Source organism: Camelus ferus, chromosome 5 (genome assembly GCF_009834535.1).
Source record: "Camelus ferus isolate YT-003-E chromosome 5, BCGSAC_Cfer_1.0, whole genome shotgun sequence".
NCBI classification, from domain to species: Eukaryota; Metazoa; Chordata; class Mammalia; order Artiodactyla; family Camelidae; genus Camelus; species Camelus ferus.
This window is the reverse complement of record NC_045700.1, coordinates 80,879,793-80,897,593: the sequence shown is the minus strand read 5'-3', so window position 1 is coordinate 80,897,593 and position 17,801 is coordinate 80,879,793. Positions and strand designations below refer to the sequence as shown.

The 17,801-nt window shown below is 56.5% G+C and overlaps 1 protein-coding gene across 1 annotated transcript; it reads right to left on the bottom strand.

Annotated features, from left to right (window-relative positions):
- Window positions 1-3,081: 3,081 nt before the first annotated feature.
- WNT10A (Wnt family member 10A) lies at window positions 3,082-15,754 on the bottom strand. The gene is made up of 4 exons (XM_032480266.1): window positions 15,132-15,754; window positions 13,830-14,092; window positions 6,695-7,074; window positions 3,082-4,275 (listed from the first exon to the last, which is right to left on the bottom strand). The coding sequence occupies exons 1-4, from the start codon at window positions 15,242-15,244 to the stop codon at window positions 3,778-3,780; spliced, it is 1,254 nt and encodes a 417-aa protein (XP_032336157.1). The 5' UTR covers window positions 15,245-15,754; the 3' UTR covers window positions 3,082-3,777.
- Window positions 15,755-17,801: the final 2,047 nt, after the last annotated feature.

The following is a 17,801-nucleotide window of genomic DNA, read 5'->3' as shown; positions in this document are numbered from 1 at the left end:
CAAAGTCCAGAGAAGGATCATGGGGCGTCCCAGCTTCCACGCACGACAAGCCTAGGGAGCAAAGGCAGCCGGAGCGCCGCAGGGAGCCTGGAACTTGAAAAGGGATCCCCCTGTCTCCAGCCCGTCCCCCTCCCCCAGCACAGCCCGATGGGGACGCTGGCAGCAGGAAGCCAGGCAAGGGCCGGGAGGCGCGCAGGCCCCACAGCGGAGCGGTGATTACAGGGACCTGTCCCTCCCGCCCCCGGCTCCCACTCTCATTAAGTCATTTTTTCCCCTGTTGGAAAGTCCCCGTGCCTTGAGCGCAGGGGTTGGGGCGACCGCAGGCAGCTGCCGGCAACCACATGAGAAGGGGGGGTGGAAGGGGAGGAGGGAGGCCGAGACTAGGGCCTGGCCAAGCTCCAACGTGGAAGGCCCCCTGCCGGGGGCTAGCTGGGGGCGCATTAATTCAGAGGAAGGCGAGGGAGGGCCCAGAAGCCCGGACCTTGCTTCTCATCCACCTGGGGCCCTGCTACAACTGCCAAGACCTCTACCTTTGCGTCTCCCCTCCTCTTTTTTCAGACCCTGGGACTTTGGACGACTGAAAAGCAGGATCCCCACCCAAATCTGGCTGCCACTCCCTGACCCTTAACCCCACCACAGCCTGCTGATTGTTCACCACCTCATTCTCTGTTAGTTCCTTCCCTTCTCTTTGGGACCATCCAGGTTCCATTAGACCATGATATTTTTCCCTCCTACAAGGAGGAAATTCAGTGTCCATCAAGGTGAAAGGTATTGGGGGCAGGGACAGCTTTTTCCCTCTCTGAATGATCTCTGGTCCACCTTCCGTTCTCATTTCCAAATCTGAACCTTAGTCCTCTCCCAACTGTTGGCAAGGTCTTTCTCTCATTTACCTCCACTGTCCCACTTTATTTGAGCTTATTTTCCCTATTTCCAATCAGCACATTGATTTCTGCCTCACTCTTCAGCCAGTATGCATAAGCACAGTGCCTCTTGGGTCCTATTTTCCCACCCCTTACCACCTCCACATCTCCCTTTAGGGTTCTTACCAAGTCCCACACACACACCTTTTCAAATGTGGGGTCCAGCTTTGGTCCCGACTCTAGTCAGCTTCTGGCCCAGAGAGAGGATGGGGAGTTCCTGTCCCAACTTTTCCTCTCTTCCTTTACAGGTAAAGCTAGCATATATCAGATCAGCATGACTTGACTTGACTGGGACATGGCCCCCACAACCTGGTGTCCAGCCCCTGCCCTACCCCACAGCCCACCCCTCCCTCTAGAGGCTGCACACTCTGTAGTGTTACTGCTCCTACCTCATTATCCTAACCCTCATTCAGTCTCTCCTCCTACAGCTCTGTCTTCCTAAAGCCTGGAAGGCAGAGGAGGCTGAAGCCACTGCTAAAGCTGTAGTGGACACTGCTGGGGGCGGGGAGTGCCCCCCCCCAGGCCTTCATTGCTGCTCCTTTCCCTCCTCTTCCCTGGAATGGGAGCAAGGAAGGAGGCGGGGAACCCAGCCCCCACAGCTCTCTCCTGGGTGAACAAGAGGAAAGGAATGAGGCAGGTGTGTCTGGCTGCTCCTGCCTACCCCTCCTCCTGGGGGACTCTCACCCGCCTGCCTGTGGGGCTGTCTTTTGGGGGATGGGGAGAGAAACCCCGTCCTCCACAGAGGCAGCAGAGCTGAGCATGTGGAAGGCCTTGCTACCTTAGGCATGTCTGGGAGCTGCTGGGATGCAGACAACTGGAGGGGAGGGAGCTGAGGACAAGCAAGTGGGGGCAAATCTCCCCGGTGGTGGGCCTACAGGGGTGCATCACCATGGGAGCCTCCTTTCCTTCTCACCCCTACCGAGGGGTAGGGAGACATGGGTCAGGGCTAGGAATGTGTAGGGATTTGTGTAGGCTGGCAACTGAGAGATGGAACAAGACTTCATCCTTGGCTAGTTCATGGAGAAGGTTGTGCCATTCTGGGGTAAACTGAGGCAGGCAGCAGGATCCTCATCTGTGAGCAGCAAGAGGCCTGGATGAAGTCAGTGAAATGTTCTTTCCCTGAGATCCTGACCCCACCTCCCTCTCCGCTGCCCTCCTCCTTGAGGGTCTGTTCCAGAAAAACATCAAACCTGAGAGCCAAGGAGAGTACACCAGCAGACCCAAACTGCCAGCTCAGCAGTGTTCTTATGGGGGTATGAAGGGGAGGCTGGCTGACCTGTCAAGGGGAGCCCTGAGCTGAGAACCTGGGGGCACAAGAGGCCCAGGAAGGATGTCCCCCCACCCCCAACCTTACTTACATACTCGGCCTCCCCTGCCTGAACTCAGAGAGACCAGAATCCAGACAGTGAGTCTCCTGACTCTCCCCCGCCACCCTCCTCCCAGCCGCACCTCCTAGCCCCACCTGCTCCCCGGGGCTCTGGGCTGGCTGGGTTGAGCTGGGTCTTGCCCAGGATTACTCCTCTCAGAGTGCCTCCTGTCTCTGACGGGTGCTGCTGCCTGACACTGGTCCTGGCTTGTGGCAGAGGCTCAGGCATAAGGTGGACAGCTAGAGCTCTGGCATACAGGATTCCTGATCTAGCCCCTTGTCAACATCCCCACTGCCTCCATCTATGCCAGGCCCCTCATTTATGGTTTGGAAGTTGGCTGTAGTTTCCTCCCTGGCCCCCTGCTGTCACCTTGTCCCCTTTCATTCAGTTCCTCAGATGGCAATCCACATGGGAATCAGACCATGCTACTTGCCTGCTTAAGACCCTCTGAGGGTTCCCATTCCTCTTACATAAAATCTTAACTTCTCACCTTGGCCTGAAAGGACATATCATGTGACACTTGCCCTCATCCCCCCTAGTCAGCTCCTTTGCTAATCTGTCCCTTGATTTCTTCACTCCAATCACTCCTCTTTGCTGTTCCTCCTGGGGAGATCTTTCTGACCTCAGAACTTTTGTATTCACATGGCCTCTGCCTGGAAAGCCCTAACCCTCAGTCTGTGCATGGCCCTCCTCGTCATGCAGGTCTCAGCATGAATATCACAACTCCGAGAAGCCTTCCCCAACCAGTAGCTTTACCTAAAGGGGCCCCACTCCCCATGAAGAATCACTCTACATCCAGCACCTTGCTTTATTTCCTTCACAGCACATAGCATTGTCTGAAATGACCTTGTTTGTGTATTTACTTGATTATTGTCCATCTTCCTCAGGCAGAATGTAAACTCCAAGAGGGCAGGTGCTGTGTCTCTATTCACGTCTGTATCCCCAGCATTTCTCATCACCACCCAACCCCCAGAGTGCCAGGCCACAAAGAGTGCAAAATAAATATATGTTAAATGAATGATGAGGGGCAGAGTCTGGTGGGGAAAGGAGTCTGAGTCCTCTATAGAATCACTTCAGCTCAATTATGTCCATTTCTTCTTTTTCATCCTCCTCCCCCACCCACCAGCTTCTATTCATTCCTTCCCACTCCAGGGGAAGGAGTGAAGGGATGAAAGGAAGCAGGCTCAGGCCCTGTCTGGCTTACACTGCCCTAGAGTGTGGGGCAACCTCCAGCCCAACTGGGCTGTCTGAACTTTGGACAGGGAGCAGGAGGCAAATCGGTCCTGGAGCCCACAGAAGTGAAGGGGGGAGGGGTACGGGGGGATGGTGTCCAGGCAGGCCCAAACTGTCCTGTGATTACAGTCTTGACGACCTTGGGAGGTTCCTATAAGATCATGTAGTCCAACCTCCACTCCCAGGAGCCAAGACGACGCAGCCCAGCCAAGATCGCAAGCTGCAGAGGACCAGGCTCAGGGAGGGTAGCTGTCAGCTCACTTGCAGACGCTGACCCACTCAGTGATGCGGCACTCCTCGCAGACCACGAAGCAGCACCAGTGGAAGCGGCAGTGACAGCGCTCGCTGCGCGTCTGGCGTAGGATGTTGTGGCCGCGGCCACAGCACATGCTGCCGCAGCCGTCGGGACCCGCGCTGCTCTTGTTGCACAGGCGGCCCACGGTGCCCGCCGAGTCCAGGCGCGGCTCGCGCTCGCAGAAGTCGGGCGACTTCTCGAAGTAGACCAGGTCGGTGGGGCTGGCGCGGCGCCGTGGCCCTGGGACACCCGGGGCTGGCGAAGGTGCCCCCGCGGGGCCGGGCTCCAGCTGGCCGCCGTTGCGGTTGTGCGGCCGGATGAGCGTGGCGCGGTGGAAGCGGCTGCGCAGCAGCGCCCCCACCGCGCGGAACTCCGGCGTCACCTGCCAGCACGTCTTGAGCTGGCAGCTGCCTGACGTCCCGTGGCACTTGCACTTCCGCCGCATGTTCTCCATCACTGCCTGCAGAGGGAGGCACAGTGAGGGGTGACGCCCGCGGCCAGCCCCACTGCCCTCCTCCCCACGCAGACACTGGCCTGCAAGAATCTCAGAGGCTTTGGAAACCAACTTCCATTGAACAGAGGCAAAAGCTGAGACCCGAAGTGGGTAGGTGGAGGCGCAGCACCCGAGCCAGGCAGTCAGAAGAGCTCTGCCTGCTCTTCTGCTGCTCTCCCATCCACCTCCCACCTGGCCAGACCCTGGGGGATTTCCCTCATTCCTGCTCCTCTCCTCTCCTGCAGCCTTTCCCAGCAGCTGCGGGTGGGGGTGGGGGGTTGGAGCTGGAGGCTTTTGCTTCCTGAGGGGGGATCCCAGATCCTCAGGGAAATTCCCTCTCCTTCCAACCCTCATGTGGGGACTAAGAGCAGTGGTGTGCTGGCCCCACTACATCCCAGCCCCAAAGCTTCTGGCCTTGCTCCAGGCTGTGAGCTGTGGCTGTGGGGAGACTGAGAAAGCCCCCTTTCCTCCTCTGGGCCCTGCAGCACTTTGCAGGGAGCCTAAGGAGAGGCCCATGGGCTGGGGAGATTCCCCTTCCGATCCCCCACCCCATGAAACTGGTGGGGGCTTATTCTGCCCAAAGCTGAATGCCACCATTCCTCCTAGGAAACAGTGAGTACCAACAGAGGCCAAAGGCGCTACCTGAATACAGAACCAAAGGGAACCCAGAGAGCCAGACCCCCAGGGCAATGAAAGTGGAGAGAGGTTCCCAGGCCTCCAAGGGAGCTTGTCACAGGAACACAACCTACCCACTGCCTGCCAAGCTCTCAGCCTACTCTTCTGAGTCTCCTCCCAAAGAGCTCCATCACATTATCCTCACCAGAGACCCCAGAGGAAATTGGTCATATCCTCCTTCCCCGCTTCTCCACTCCAAAGTCACAAAGCAATGATCTGGGGCCCTCAAACCTGGGCAGGAGGGCCATAAGAAGAACCCTGTTCCTCTAAGTCTTAAAGGGCTCTGTAGCTTGTATGTGCATTCTGTAGTGTCAGCACCACCTGGGAACCAGCCCGATACTTCCCTTGGCCAATAGCTCCAGAACATCTGCTTCCCACAGGCAGCAGCCATTAATTAACCAGTTTAATGAGGAGGAGGAGGCACTGTTGGCATGGGCTGGGATAGTATCGAAGCTTGGGAAAAGAGCTGAATGGACAAGGAAGGGTTGAGTGGGAGCTGGACATGACCTGAGGGTGGGTATGCCTCAGTTTACCTCACCTCTAAGTCGTGATGGAAGACCTGAATCAGCTCAGAGTCTTTGTGGATAAAGAAGGTAAAGTGGCCTGGGCTGAGAGGCCAAGAGAAAGGGGAGTGAGATGGAGAGTGCCAGGCAGGGTGAGGGAAGGCCTGAGCAGGCCCAGCAGGGCTAAGAGAAGTGACAGGGGCCAAATAGCCAGGAAAAGAGGGTGCTGAACTACCATGGGGGCTAAGGAGGCATCTTAGTGTAGATGACACTGTAGAACAAAAGAGCATGAGTTCATTGCTCAACTGCCTGGGGATGAACCCTGCCTCTTGCCACTTTCTCACTAGTTGTCTCACCTTAGGCAAGCTTCTTACTCTATCTGTGCCTTGCTTTCCATAACTGAATATGAGGCTAATAATAAAACCCTCACAGGTAGGTGTAAGGATGAAACAGGCTAATATGTAGTAAAGTGCTCCAGACATGCCTAACAGAGTAAGCACTCAGTAGATTAAAGGCAGGCTATTATTACTTTTCTTTTTCCTTCTCCCTTCCTTCCTACCTCCCTTCTCTTCTCCTCCTCCTCCAGCTTCTTCTGTCTCCCTCCCTACCTTTCTCTCTCTCTCTCTCTCTAATTAATGACTTTTAAGGTAGTATGAACATTCGAGGGTAGGCATAAAGGAGGAAGACAACATAACACAGTACCACAGTGGCCCCTAGGCATCTCCCTTTGCAGGAATCCCTCATTGTGCACCGAAAGGCTGGGAGAGGAGCAGGGTGTGGATGGCGTCACTGCATAGGATATTACAGAATCAGAGAATATTAAAGCTGGGGGCAGGAAGCATTATGAATGATGCAGTTCAAACTTCTCATTTCATAGAGTGGCAGAGCAAGGCCTAGACCCTGAGGTCTGACCACAGCCCAGAGCTCACCCCACCCTCACAGCAGGAAATGGGAGGAGCAGGCTGTTCTGCAGAAGGGGAGCTATTCCAGGGCAGGGGTTGTTTCATTCCCATATCCCCAGGTCTAGTCCAGTGCCTGGCACACAGTAAGTATCCAGTGCATTTCTGATGACTGAGTTAGGAGGGGCAATGAGAAAATTGCTGAGTTAGGGGAGTGGTGTGGTCCTCAGAGCAGATGTAAGCCTAGGGGAGGGGAGAGGCCCTAGGCAGAGGTATCTGGAGCTGGCCCAAGGGGTTGGGGGGTCTCACCTGCCTCCCCACTCGGTTGTTGTGGAGCCTCATACGTGCATGGATGTCTCTGTGAGGCTCCCGGGAGTCCAGAAAGTCTTTAGAGAAGCGCTCTCCAAAACCCACGTCGGGGCTGCAGCCTCCCCACTCCCAGGAGTCCTGCAGGCCCGGGCTGGCAGGGGGCAGGGCTGGGTGCTCCGGAACTCCGTGGCTCAGGCCCTTTCCGCGTTGCAGCGCCTCCAGCTGCAGGCGGTGCAACTTTCGACGGAAGGCCTCCTCGTCCCCGCGCCGGGACGCGTCGCAGCCGCAAGCCCTCAGTTTGCCTAGGGCGCAGGCATTGGATACCGCATGCACCACACCCGCTGCGGAGATGGCGTAGGCGAAGGCACTCTCTCGGAAACCTGCGGAAGAGATGCAGGAAACAGCCTTTGAGGGGCCTCGACCTCTCAGCCCTCTGCCCTCCCTGCCCAACCTTCTAGCCATTCTGAGGGAAAACAGGCCTAGAGCTGGGAGAAAGTCCTGTAAAGAGCACAGACTCAGAACTTCGGATGTGGCAGAAATCACACCCGAAGTTCTGCACACAGCATGGGATGGGGGAGGTCTCCCTCACAGCCCTCCTTTTTCAACTCCTTTCCCTGTTTCATTAACATCACCCTTAGCAAGTTCAGAATTTGTGTCTCCATCTCTCCTGTTGGACAGAAAATACCTAGTAAACATTATATTTTTTCTATTACCTCGCATGTGATATTTGCAATTTTTAAATGAGCCTGCAGAAAGAAGGCAAATTATAACCTAAAAAAATAAGTTACCAATGATGGCATTCTGGGCCCCAGGAGATGTTAGTGGGCAGAAGGGCAAGAAGAGACGGTATCCCCCTTAATCTCCAGGCCCCAAGATTTCCTACTGCTGCCACCCCGTAGGCCCACCACAGAACACTGTCTGATGGCCAGATTCAACAGACAGAGATAGGAGCCAGGAGAATTTCCCATTTCCCTGTCCACAGGGCATCCCAGGAAGTCTGCTCAGAAAAGGCCCCTCCCAGCCACCTGGCCTGTGGCCGGTCTAGGTCTGCTGAAGAGGTTATTTGAGGGATGCTGGAGGTGAGCCCACTGCCTGCACCGAGTTAAGCATATAGTGGTGCTGAACACTGAGAAGGAAAGTTCGCTAAGGTAGATGCCTTCCTGAGATGCTCAAAGGGCACAAAGACTCCCTGATGAGCTACTCTCAGGAGCCCAGGACTTGTCCACACTGCTTTCCTCCTTGGTGTTCACAGCCTTGGGCTGGCTCCCAGAACTACAAACTGCTTCTTCTTTATTCTACATCTGAGAAAGGACCAGCTAGGGTCAGGTTCTGGTCTCTGACCAGCCTCTGAACCCGAGAGAGTTGGGGGCAGTGGGAGAAACCAGGAGTAATAACAGCTCCCACACAAGGAGGAGAATTCACTTGTGCCCTAGACACCTGTGGGAGAAGACCAGAACCTAGCTGGAGGCTGATGGCTTGGAAAAGGCCAGAGATTCTGAAGAAAAACTCTGGGTCCTTCTACCATGGCATCAAAGACTGGGAGGACCTGGAAGCCTCACAGACCCCAGAGAGCCAACGAAGACTGGACAGAGACCCTAATCCAGTCCCACTCCCTCCCTCTGCATCACAGGGCTCTGTCCTCCTCTCTCTGCTCAGCACCTCCCCCACCCCACCTCCCGCCAAAAAAAAAAAAAAAAAAAAAAAACAACCCCAGACCAAAAACAAACAAAAAAGATGAAATGGGTAGTAGAGTATGAACTCTGGAGCCAGATTGCCTAGATTTCAATCTTGGCTCTTCCACTTACTAGCTGTTAATAGCTATGTGACCTTGGCCAAGTGACTTGACCTCTCTGTGCCTCAGTTTTCTCATCTGTAAAACAGGGTTATTATTATCTGTCTCATTGCTGTTCCAAGAATCAAATGAGTTAATGAATTTTAAATGCCTATGATAATACCTTACTCTTAGTAAGTACTACATAAACACTGTTATTGAGAAGTTCTTCCTGCTGCTTACCTGCTACTGCTGCAATTTCAGGCCATTGCTCCTTGTTCTTGTTTCCCTGATCAGGCACAGAGCCCAGCAGCTCATGGCCCACTCTAGAATGTGGGCCACCAGAGGCCCATAAAACAGACTGTCCCTTTCTAGCTTTTCATTCCAGTTCATGACACCTGAGAATATTTTCCCTAAGCAGCTCAGCTGTGAGCAGACAGGGAGGGGCAGGGATTGGGCAGGAGCCTTCAAAGGGGGAGGTGGGAATTGGTGGGAGCTGCAGAAGAGTGGACACTGCTCTGGGAGGGGGGCCCAAGGGAAAGGAAGGCAGACTCAAGCTGAGGCACATACCCAGTATTTATCCCTTGCCTTTTATCTGTGAAACACTGAGACCTTATTGCTGGGGGAATCATCAGCCTGCTCCTAGGACAAATGGCCATATTCACACCTCCAGAGGCAGCCCAGGCCTCAGAAAGCGCCCCTCTCAACACACACACATACACACACACTGTGCAAAAGGAAGATACCCAATGTCACAGGGGTTATGGAGCTAGACCCAGCCCCAGCTCTCCCAGCTCCCAGGCCTGGGCAACTTTCTGCTGAAGGACATTTGGCTCTGGGGAAGACCTGCTGTTGTGTAAGGCCCCCAGGTGGCCCAGTTCCCGGTCCTATAGTCCTGTCTACACGTGGCACCAGGAAAGAGCAAGATGCTGGTGCAGGGAGATGTGCTGGGCCAACTGCTATCTACCAGCCTGTTACATTCTAGGGCAGGCCTGGAGGAAACTGGAGAAACATAACCCACAGCCTACAGAGAACACCGCTACCTGTCTCAGGCAGCTAAAGATACCATCCCATGGCCTCTGGTATCTGTCACAGCCACGTGTAGGGATGACCAGGCAGGGCTTGTGTGGTCACCCTCTGCTCCAAGCACTGAGGCCTCAGAAAAGTCCAGCCCATTGAGTCTGCCCCCAGCTCCCATTCAGGGCCCCAGTTTCGGTCCTGGCCCCAACTGTCTAGGGCAGACGCAGGCACTGTGCCATCTGGCCAGCTGGAGGGGGAGAAGGGTGGGGCCATGGCCAGCTGGGCTGCCTGGAGCATGGGGGGGAGGCTCGTTAAGACTCACAATTAGCCGCCCTTCCTTTGATCTGGGACAGGGACTGCCAGCATCTAAAGTGGAGTCAGCTGCTGCTACAAGATGCAGCCAATGGCCAGGAAGGGGATGAGGGAGGAGGTTTGGAGGGCAGGGAAATGTGGAGGAGAGAGGATTCAGGAGCCAGTGGGAACCAGAAGGGGTTAAAGAAGCTTGTGCCCTGCCCAATCAAGTCAAAGAGGGACGAGAGGGGAGAGGTCTGGTCTCCATTCCCTCCATGCAAATAATCTGTGCGTGCTCATGTGCCTGGGCTGAGAGAGAGAGGGTTGTGTGCATGTGGGAACACTTAGGGGTGACACTGAATGTAGCTCTATGTTTGCACAAACTTGGGTAGGTGTGTGTGTGTGTGTTGTGTGGGTGTAGGTGTGCATATGTGCATGTCAGTTCCATTTCTTGGACTACTCCATTGCACCAGCTCACCTCTGGGCACATGGTAGGAAATCATGGTGGCCTCATAGCTGGGGAGGCAGTATGGTAGGAGGTTGAATGCAATCTTTAAAGACAGCTGGCATGCATCTGAATTCTGGTTCTATAGCTCACTTATAAGCTGTGTGACTAATGGCAAGTTACCCAACCTCTCTTACCTTCATTTGTAAAATGAAATGATAGGCCCTACTGCATGGGGATTGTTTGAGGATCCTAAAGCACAGATAAAGTGCTTTAGAACAGCTCTTGGCACACAACAAGTACTTACTATGTTCGAGTGCCATTAGAATAATAGGATCTTAAGTGATCTTGTGATATGATTGCCTGTGCTTCTGTCTCCCCATCTGAGTGCCACCACGTACCCCAAGCCTCAAGGCCTAGGCATAAAACCAAGACTCTCTGAGGATGAATGTAAAAGGGAATGGCCTTGGACAACAGAGGCTGGACTCTCAAATTGCTGGCTTCCACTGGGCTGGGAACCTGACTTACTGCAGAGCCTCACACCCCCTCTTTCCATCATCTGAATGCATCTGGGCCTTAGGAAGGGCAGTACCTAAATTGTATGAGCACTCCAGGATCTACTCACTCCCCTCCACCAAGCCTCTGCCTGGCTTCTCATCCCCTCTCACTCTTCACAATGAAGAGCTGATGTTCTGTCCAGCACCCCAACGTCCCAGGCACCAACCATCTGGATCCTTAGAACAGAAAGCCAGGGACACCAGTGCCCTTGGCTCTTAGGTCATACCTGTCCCTGGGCTGGACAAAACAGCCAGCCTGGACTGGGGGCCTCTCACAGCTTTTTAAGGACTCTTTCTAGCCCCTTGGAGGCCTTCTGCCTGTCCCCCAACCCCCAGGTTCCAGCACCTTCTCATCCCTCTCCTTGGCTGGGTAAAGCCTCACTGTATGTCCTGCTTCCTGAGCACCCACTCCAGGTGCCCAAGCACCCTTTCCTCTCCCTCCTACATTAGCACTCCATCCCTTCAGCCCAACCCATCTCAGGGGACATGTCGGGACAACTAGATGAAGGTAACAGCATTTGTATGGAAGACCTGAGGGACCACCTCCTCCCAGCAGTCTCTGAAATTTAAACATGGCAGAATGCACCTTTAAGAGAACCCCATTAGCAGCTTGGGTCAGAAGAGGGGTCAGCATCCTGATATTCCACTTGAGGGAAACTGAGGTCACCTGACCCCATCATGGATAATCCATAGCTTGAAAAGAAGGGAGACTAGGGGAAGAATCCAGTCCAAGGGCTGGTTACCACCAAGACGGCCCCATGGTATTCAAATTTAGCTAGTCCTTGAGGTGATGGGCCAAGATAGATCAAAGAAATGACCCCGCCAGAGAGTGAACCTGGATGTGGAGTGAGGGAGGCACGGCAACGGTGGCCTTTGCGGGGGTGGGGGGGTTAGTGACAAGTTCTTCCCAGAAGCCCAGAGTCCCCTCCGAGGAGGGAGAGGTAGAAATGAGGTGTAACAGTGGGGGAGGGGTGGAGGAAACCGTAGCCACGGAGGTAGGATGGTGTTCGAGGCCAAAGGAAGGAGCCCAGCCTCCCTGCGGGAGCTCAGGAGCCGCTGCCCCGCCCCCCTCCTCGCGCTGGGCGCCGCCCCGCCCCGGCTAGCCCCGGCAAGTCTCCCCCCTCCACACCTCACCTCTCCCCCCACCAGTCCCCCTAGCTCACCTCCCGCTTATTAAACTGCAGGTGAACCCAGGAGCCTCTGGCACCGCGCCAACCCCGCAGGGTTCCGCGGCTCCAAACTCGCCCCCAAGTTCCAAAGCCCCCGTGTCCTCCACCGACCCGCACAGGCCGCACCCGGGAAGCAATCGGGACTCCTGGGTTTCTCAGTCTAGAGGGGAGAGGAGGACCAGAAGCGAAGAGAGGACACCGAGGCCGGAAAGAGGAATGAAGAGCTTGCCTCGCCTCACTCGAAGCGGCAGGGGTGAGAACCTCAGCGCCTGCCAGAGCCCCCAGTGAGCGGAACCCGAAGCAAGCTCGGAGGCCGGATCGCTGCAGGGAGAACTGTGCTTCGGGGAGCGCGGGTGACCTAGAATCCCGGAGTGGGAGCGGGCGTGCGGCGGCAGTGAGCGCCGGCCAGGCCCGGCAGGGGCAGGAGAGATGCAGGGGCCTGTCACTTCGCGTCCACGAGTGCGTTGGCGGCGGGGGCGGCCAGGGCGGGGCGCCGGCGCGGAGCTGGGCTGGCCGATCGGCCGGGGTTCGCGGGCAACCGCCTTGGGCAGCGGGCTGGAGGGGCTTGAGTGCAGCGGGGCGGGAGGGGCGGGAGCACGGGGCAGGGTCGGGGGCACCCTCTTTGAGAGGCGCGCGGCTGGGGCCTGGAGCCGTCTGCCGCGGCCCGCGGGGATTAGTTCGCGGCTGCATGCCGCCACACGCGTCGGGCTGGGCTCGGCCGGGGAGAAACAGCGCCCCGGGCGCGAGGGGGAGGGAGGAGGGAGAGCGCGCGGGGGCGGGGCGGGCGGCCGGTGGCTGGGCTCGGGGAGGCTAGGGTGGCCCCTGACTTGGGGGCCCCAGGGATGCAAGAAGGGGTTCTGGTGAAAAGGGAAAGGCCCCCGACTCTGAGTTCTTTATGAAGTTGGGGTGCATTAGAGTCTTACTCTCCCAGAAGCCTCTGGGCCCCAAGGCCACAGGGTAGAGGCCCTCCCCCTCTACTGTCAACTGAGAATTGTACAAGTCCCAAGGAGCCAGGTCCCCACACTGTCCCACCAGAACTGCTGAGAGGAGAGAGATACCTAGCTAGGCCCATTCAGAAGGCAGGAACCCTATCCTTCCCAAAAGACCTGACACAAGGTCTAAGATACCAGGGCAGGAGGTGGGTGCGAGCAGAAATTAGCAACAAAACCTCCTGCCATCTCCAGCCTGAGTCACTCTAGGGATTGTCAGGGTAGGCCCTGGGTCACCCAGAAGTCCAGGGAAGGAGGACAGATAGTGGGCTGCAGTTTCTCTGGGCTGTGAGGGGAAGAGGGATTGGCAGGGCCCTCAGGCCTGCTACACACCCAGTGCCTCTGATTCAGAGAGGGTTATCGGGGGTGGCAAAGATGACACAGAGACTGGTGGTGCACTCCGCTGGGAAGAGCTTCGGTGGAAGCACAGACATTTTTACCTGCCTAGGCATCCCTCACCCACACCATTTGGCAAAAGTCCCTGACCCCTCTTCATGTTGATTCTGGGTACTTTATCACAGGCTCCCTCCATCCTAAATGCTGTTTACTAGGTAGAGGGTAAATTGAGGCAGGTGACAGATACAGATATTTCCTGCGTCTGGGCAGTGTCACTGATGGGACAGGATAACCCAGGAGCTCAATTCTCAGGCATGAAACCTGCCACCCTCAGCCCACACAGCCCAGCCTAGAGCCACATCTGCTCCATTTGTCTGCCCCACCCTCCCCCCCAATGAACATGAGCAGAAGGAGGCAGGAGAGCAGCAGGGCTGGTGGATGGACACATGGTGAGGTTGCCAGCTTGAGTGAGTGGGTTAGGGGATGGCTGGTGGATAGGTTCCAGAGTGGAGGTGCTGAACAGGGTGGGCAGAAGGGCAAGGGTGAGGGGCAGCTACCTCTGCTGAAGATGGGACTTTCATAGGGGATCTTGTTTCGGGTCTCGAGACTAGAGCAGTTCCAGCGTTGGTCCCGGAACTGGTGCTGGCACTCGTGGATGGCAATCTGGATGCCCTGGATGGCCGAGGCAGCCACATCAGGGTGGCGCACACACACCTCCATCTGCCGCTTGCTCAGTCCCGGCAACGTCAGGCACACCGTGTTGGCGTTGAGCACGGGCTCCTGGGGGAGGCGGAGGCCCAGAATATCGTTGGATGCAGACCTGCAGGCATGTGGGGTGGGGGTGGGTGAGTGTTTTGGGGGTCTAGGAGGGTCCCATCTAACTATACACACTCTGTCCCAAAGGCTACTGTCCCTCTGTTCCAAACCCTGCTTTTGAAGTTTGGGCCACTCAGTAGATCCCTAAAGCATTCTCCTTTCCTTGGCCATCTCATTATCATCCCCTTCAACATAACCCACTCAGCTGCACACATACAGATTAACACGCGCAAATACACACACGTCCGGTATGCCTGCACACATGGTATTTCATAAGTACATCCCAAGGCGTGGATGCTCTCATACACAGGATTCTCCAGGGGACCACTCCCAACGGCATGTTTCAGACAGTCAGATTCATGCAGACACACTTCTGCACACATTGCAGTGGACACACAGACCCAGGAACACTTAGACACATACACACTTCATCAAACATAGTTACACACAGACACTCACAAGTACACACACATGTTTATCTTAACATGCATTGATCCGTGAGCCTTCACATTCACACACATGGGCGCACGCAGACTGCTGTTTACAACACAACTTGCTGGACTCATTCGATCACACACACACATACACACAAATACACACACACACTGAGAAAGCACCCTTCTAGCTTCAAGTCTTTCATTGACCCCACCTGGGCTACCCAGTTTTGGCCGCCACCCCCTGCCTCTTCCTGGGGGTGATCTCCAAGGTGGAGCACTGGCAGTTTGAGCTTACTCCTGGGTTGGGGGTGCATTCCCCCAGGGTGGCAGGGACTCCAAGTTGGTACTTGCTCCCCTACAAATACACACACCTCCGCTCTAGTAGCCATCACTCTCCTGAGCACTGCCTTATCTTCCTGGACTGCCCTTATTCTGTCACCAGTTCAACCCCGTCCTATAAAATTACTGTTTGATTGGTCACCAGCACTTCCCTGCAACACTGTGCCTCCCTCCTTCTAGGGTCCCCTGTCCCAGCCGGAGCGCCAAAGGCCCCTGTGGCTGGGGGTCCCAGCTCTCCAGGAGGCGGGGCATAAGGTGAGGGCTCACCTGGGCACAGCGGCAGCCAGCAGCAGTAGGAAGAAGAGCAGCGCGCAGAGCGCGGGCCGCGGCTGGGGCCGAGGTCGGAGCCGCAGCCAGGGGCAAGGGTGGGTGCTGCCCATCGCGCGCGGGCCGTGATGGGCCAGGAGTGGGGGGCTCACAGCCCGGTGGGACCGGCGAGCCAGGGGCGACGGCGCATGATCCGCGGGGGGTCGGGGCAGCTGCGACACACAGCTCCGACTCGGGTCACGGCTCCGGGAGCAGACGGCGCCCGCCTCCCCGCTCCATGGGGCAGCGCCCCCGGGCACCGCCCTCGGGGGGGGGGCGGCGGGCGGGCGCACCGGGCACCTCCTGGCACAGGGGTCCGGGGAATTTCCCGAGGCCCCCCTGCGACAACTCCCGGTGCCTCTAGAGGGTAAGGGGGGCCCGGACGTTCTGCGGGCTAGGGATGAGAGGCTGGGGTGCCGGGGAACCCCCCAGCGCAGAGCGGTGAGCCTGAGCTTCGGAGGGCTTGCAAGGCGGGCCGGGGGATGTGGGGGGTGGGCGGCGCTGTCTATGCTCGGCCCCACCGCCCAGAGAGTGAGTGACTGTCCTGGCTCGGGGAGCTCCGCCGCCTCCCCTTTCCTCACCTCCCCTCCCCCCCCACAGTGTCTTAGGGCTCTACCCCGCATGACGTCACAGGGGGGTGGTAAAGGCGTGTACTCGTCCCGAGGCCACTCCGTCCGCTCAGGACTTGGGGTGGGAGCTGCTGTGCGGAGGGCGGGGGAAAGGAGAGGTGTTGGGGTCTGTGCGATCGGATCGGGCACAGGGCGGTGCCAGCGAACCGACTCGCTGGTTTGTGCGCGAAGGTGTGTGCTGCTGCGGAGTGTGTGCGCCTGTCTGAGCCGCAGCTGCTGGGGAACCGTCCCCACCAGTATACACACCTGCAGGGGCTGGAGGGGAGTGGCTGGTCCTCTGATCTCCTCCCCAACCTCAGGAGGGACTTCCCAGGCTTGGCTTGTGAGGCAGGTGTGGGGTCCTGCAAAGGGGTTTGGCAGCCTCTAGATCTTGCTCTTGTTTGCTGTGTGACCTTCAACAGGTGCCTCCTGGACACTGAGCCACCCTCTGCCTCTGTGAAATGAGGTTAATGAGGCCCACCTCATCTAGTCAATGAGCCAATGAAGTAAAAGTACTGGGACTTTGGTGATTGCTTGTCTGGTAGTAGAGTGCCCTGGGGTGGCATATCCTAGGAGGAGGGACTAGAGAGAATTTTAATCCTAAAAGTGTGCTTTGAGGTCATCTTATTTCATCCCTTTTTATTTCACAAGAAAATATTGAGGCTCAGAGAGGGTTATGACTTACTCAAGGTCACACAGCAAGTTAGTGGAAGAGCTGGAACCAAGAACAGTCCCAGAACTGAGTACTGCTTGCCTGGGCTCTGCCTGCAGATGCTCAAGGTCTTACCTTGGCCCTGCCACCTGCATCTGATCGTCTGAGAGCTCCCTAGTCCAGCCTCCTGGCTCAGGCCCACCCCAACTGAACACTGGGCTCACCTCAATATGGAATGAGTGTACTGGACCCAGGTAAGGGCCTGGGAGCCAGAGAGTTGGGGATAGAGGCTCCAACTTCTGTTTCTGGTTCTAACCTGGGCCCTGATAGTGAAACCTATTCTCACTGTGGCCTTGGCATCCTCCTCTGTAAAATGGATACAAGCCTCCCATACATCTCCCTCCCAACCTCCCTGCTCCCTCTCTCTGAAAAGAGCCCCTCCTGGCTTAAGGATAAACTACCAGAACCTCTGGGCTCTGAGACAAAAGGGGCCCATTCCTGGAATTGCCCATCCCTGGGGAATTGATGGAGAGGGGTGGGGCATCCTCTGTCCCCAGACTGTCAGGTGGTGGGGGCAGCCTGAGCAACAGCAGGCTGACGGCATGGTCCCCCCTCCTTCCCCCCATCTCTGCCGGCAGCCACCGCAGCTGTCAGGAATTAAGGGCTTGAGGCTGCTGGGGGTGGGGATGGGACAGTGGGGGGAGCAGTCTGGCTGGACAGCAGGAAAACAGCCGGGGGCAGGAAGCAGTCTGCGTCAGCCAGAGCCTTGTTTGACCCTAACCGCCCCCTGCCCTCCCCATTCTCCCCCACCACACTGCAGAGACAGGGATAGTTTGGGATTAGAATTTGGAAAGGGTATGGGGAGGGGCAGAGCAGGATCAGACTCAACACAGGAAGGAGCACGATCCCAGTGTAGGAGAGGGCATCAGCATGGACAAGCCAGGCTTGGGAGTCATGCTTCCACTGGCCATTGGGGAAACTAAGGCCCAGAAAGGATTAGGAATATGCCCCCTGTGATAAGGAAAGGGGTTCATAATCCAGGTTGCAGACCTCTTTACTCCCTATCTAGTGCTCACACTAGCATTTCCCACACTTGGTGCATCATATGTATCCCCTGGGGGAGGCCATTGTGGGAAATGCTGATTCTGGGCCCTGTGCAGCTGAATCAGCCTTTCCAGGGGCAAGGCCCAGAGGTCTGTATTTCTAACCAATGTTCCAACTGATTTTCCTGAGGACCACAATTGGGAAATGCTACTGACCTGGTTGAGTGTCTGTTATTGTTTTTTTTTTTCTCCCCTTTGGCCTCTATCTGATGAGGGATGGTGACTTTGCTCCCCTACCCTCCACTGTTCATGAAATACAGAGGTGTAA

Coding starts and splice junctions, on each gene's coding strand:
- WNT10A (XM_032480266.1), bottom strand. CDS start 15,244: ATGGGCAGCACCCACCCTTGCCCCTGGCTGCGGCTCCGACCTCGGCCC. Junction 7,075..13,829: donor AAGTCCCATCTTCAGCAGAG/GTAGCTGCCCCT, acceptor TCTCTTCCGCAG/GTTTCCGAGAGAGTGCCTTC. Junction 4,276..6,694: donor ACAACCGAGTGGGGAGGCAG/GTGAGACCCCCC, acceptor CTCCCTCTGCAG/GCAGTGATGGAGAACATGCG.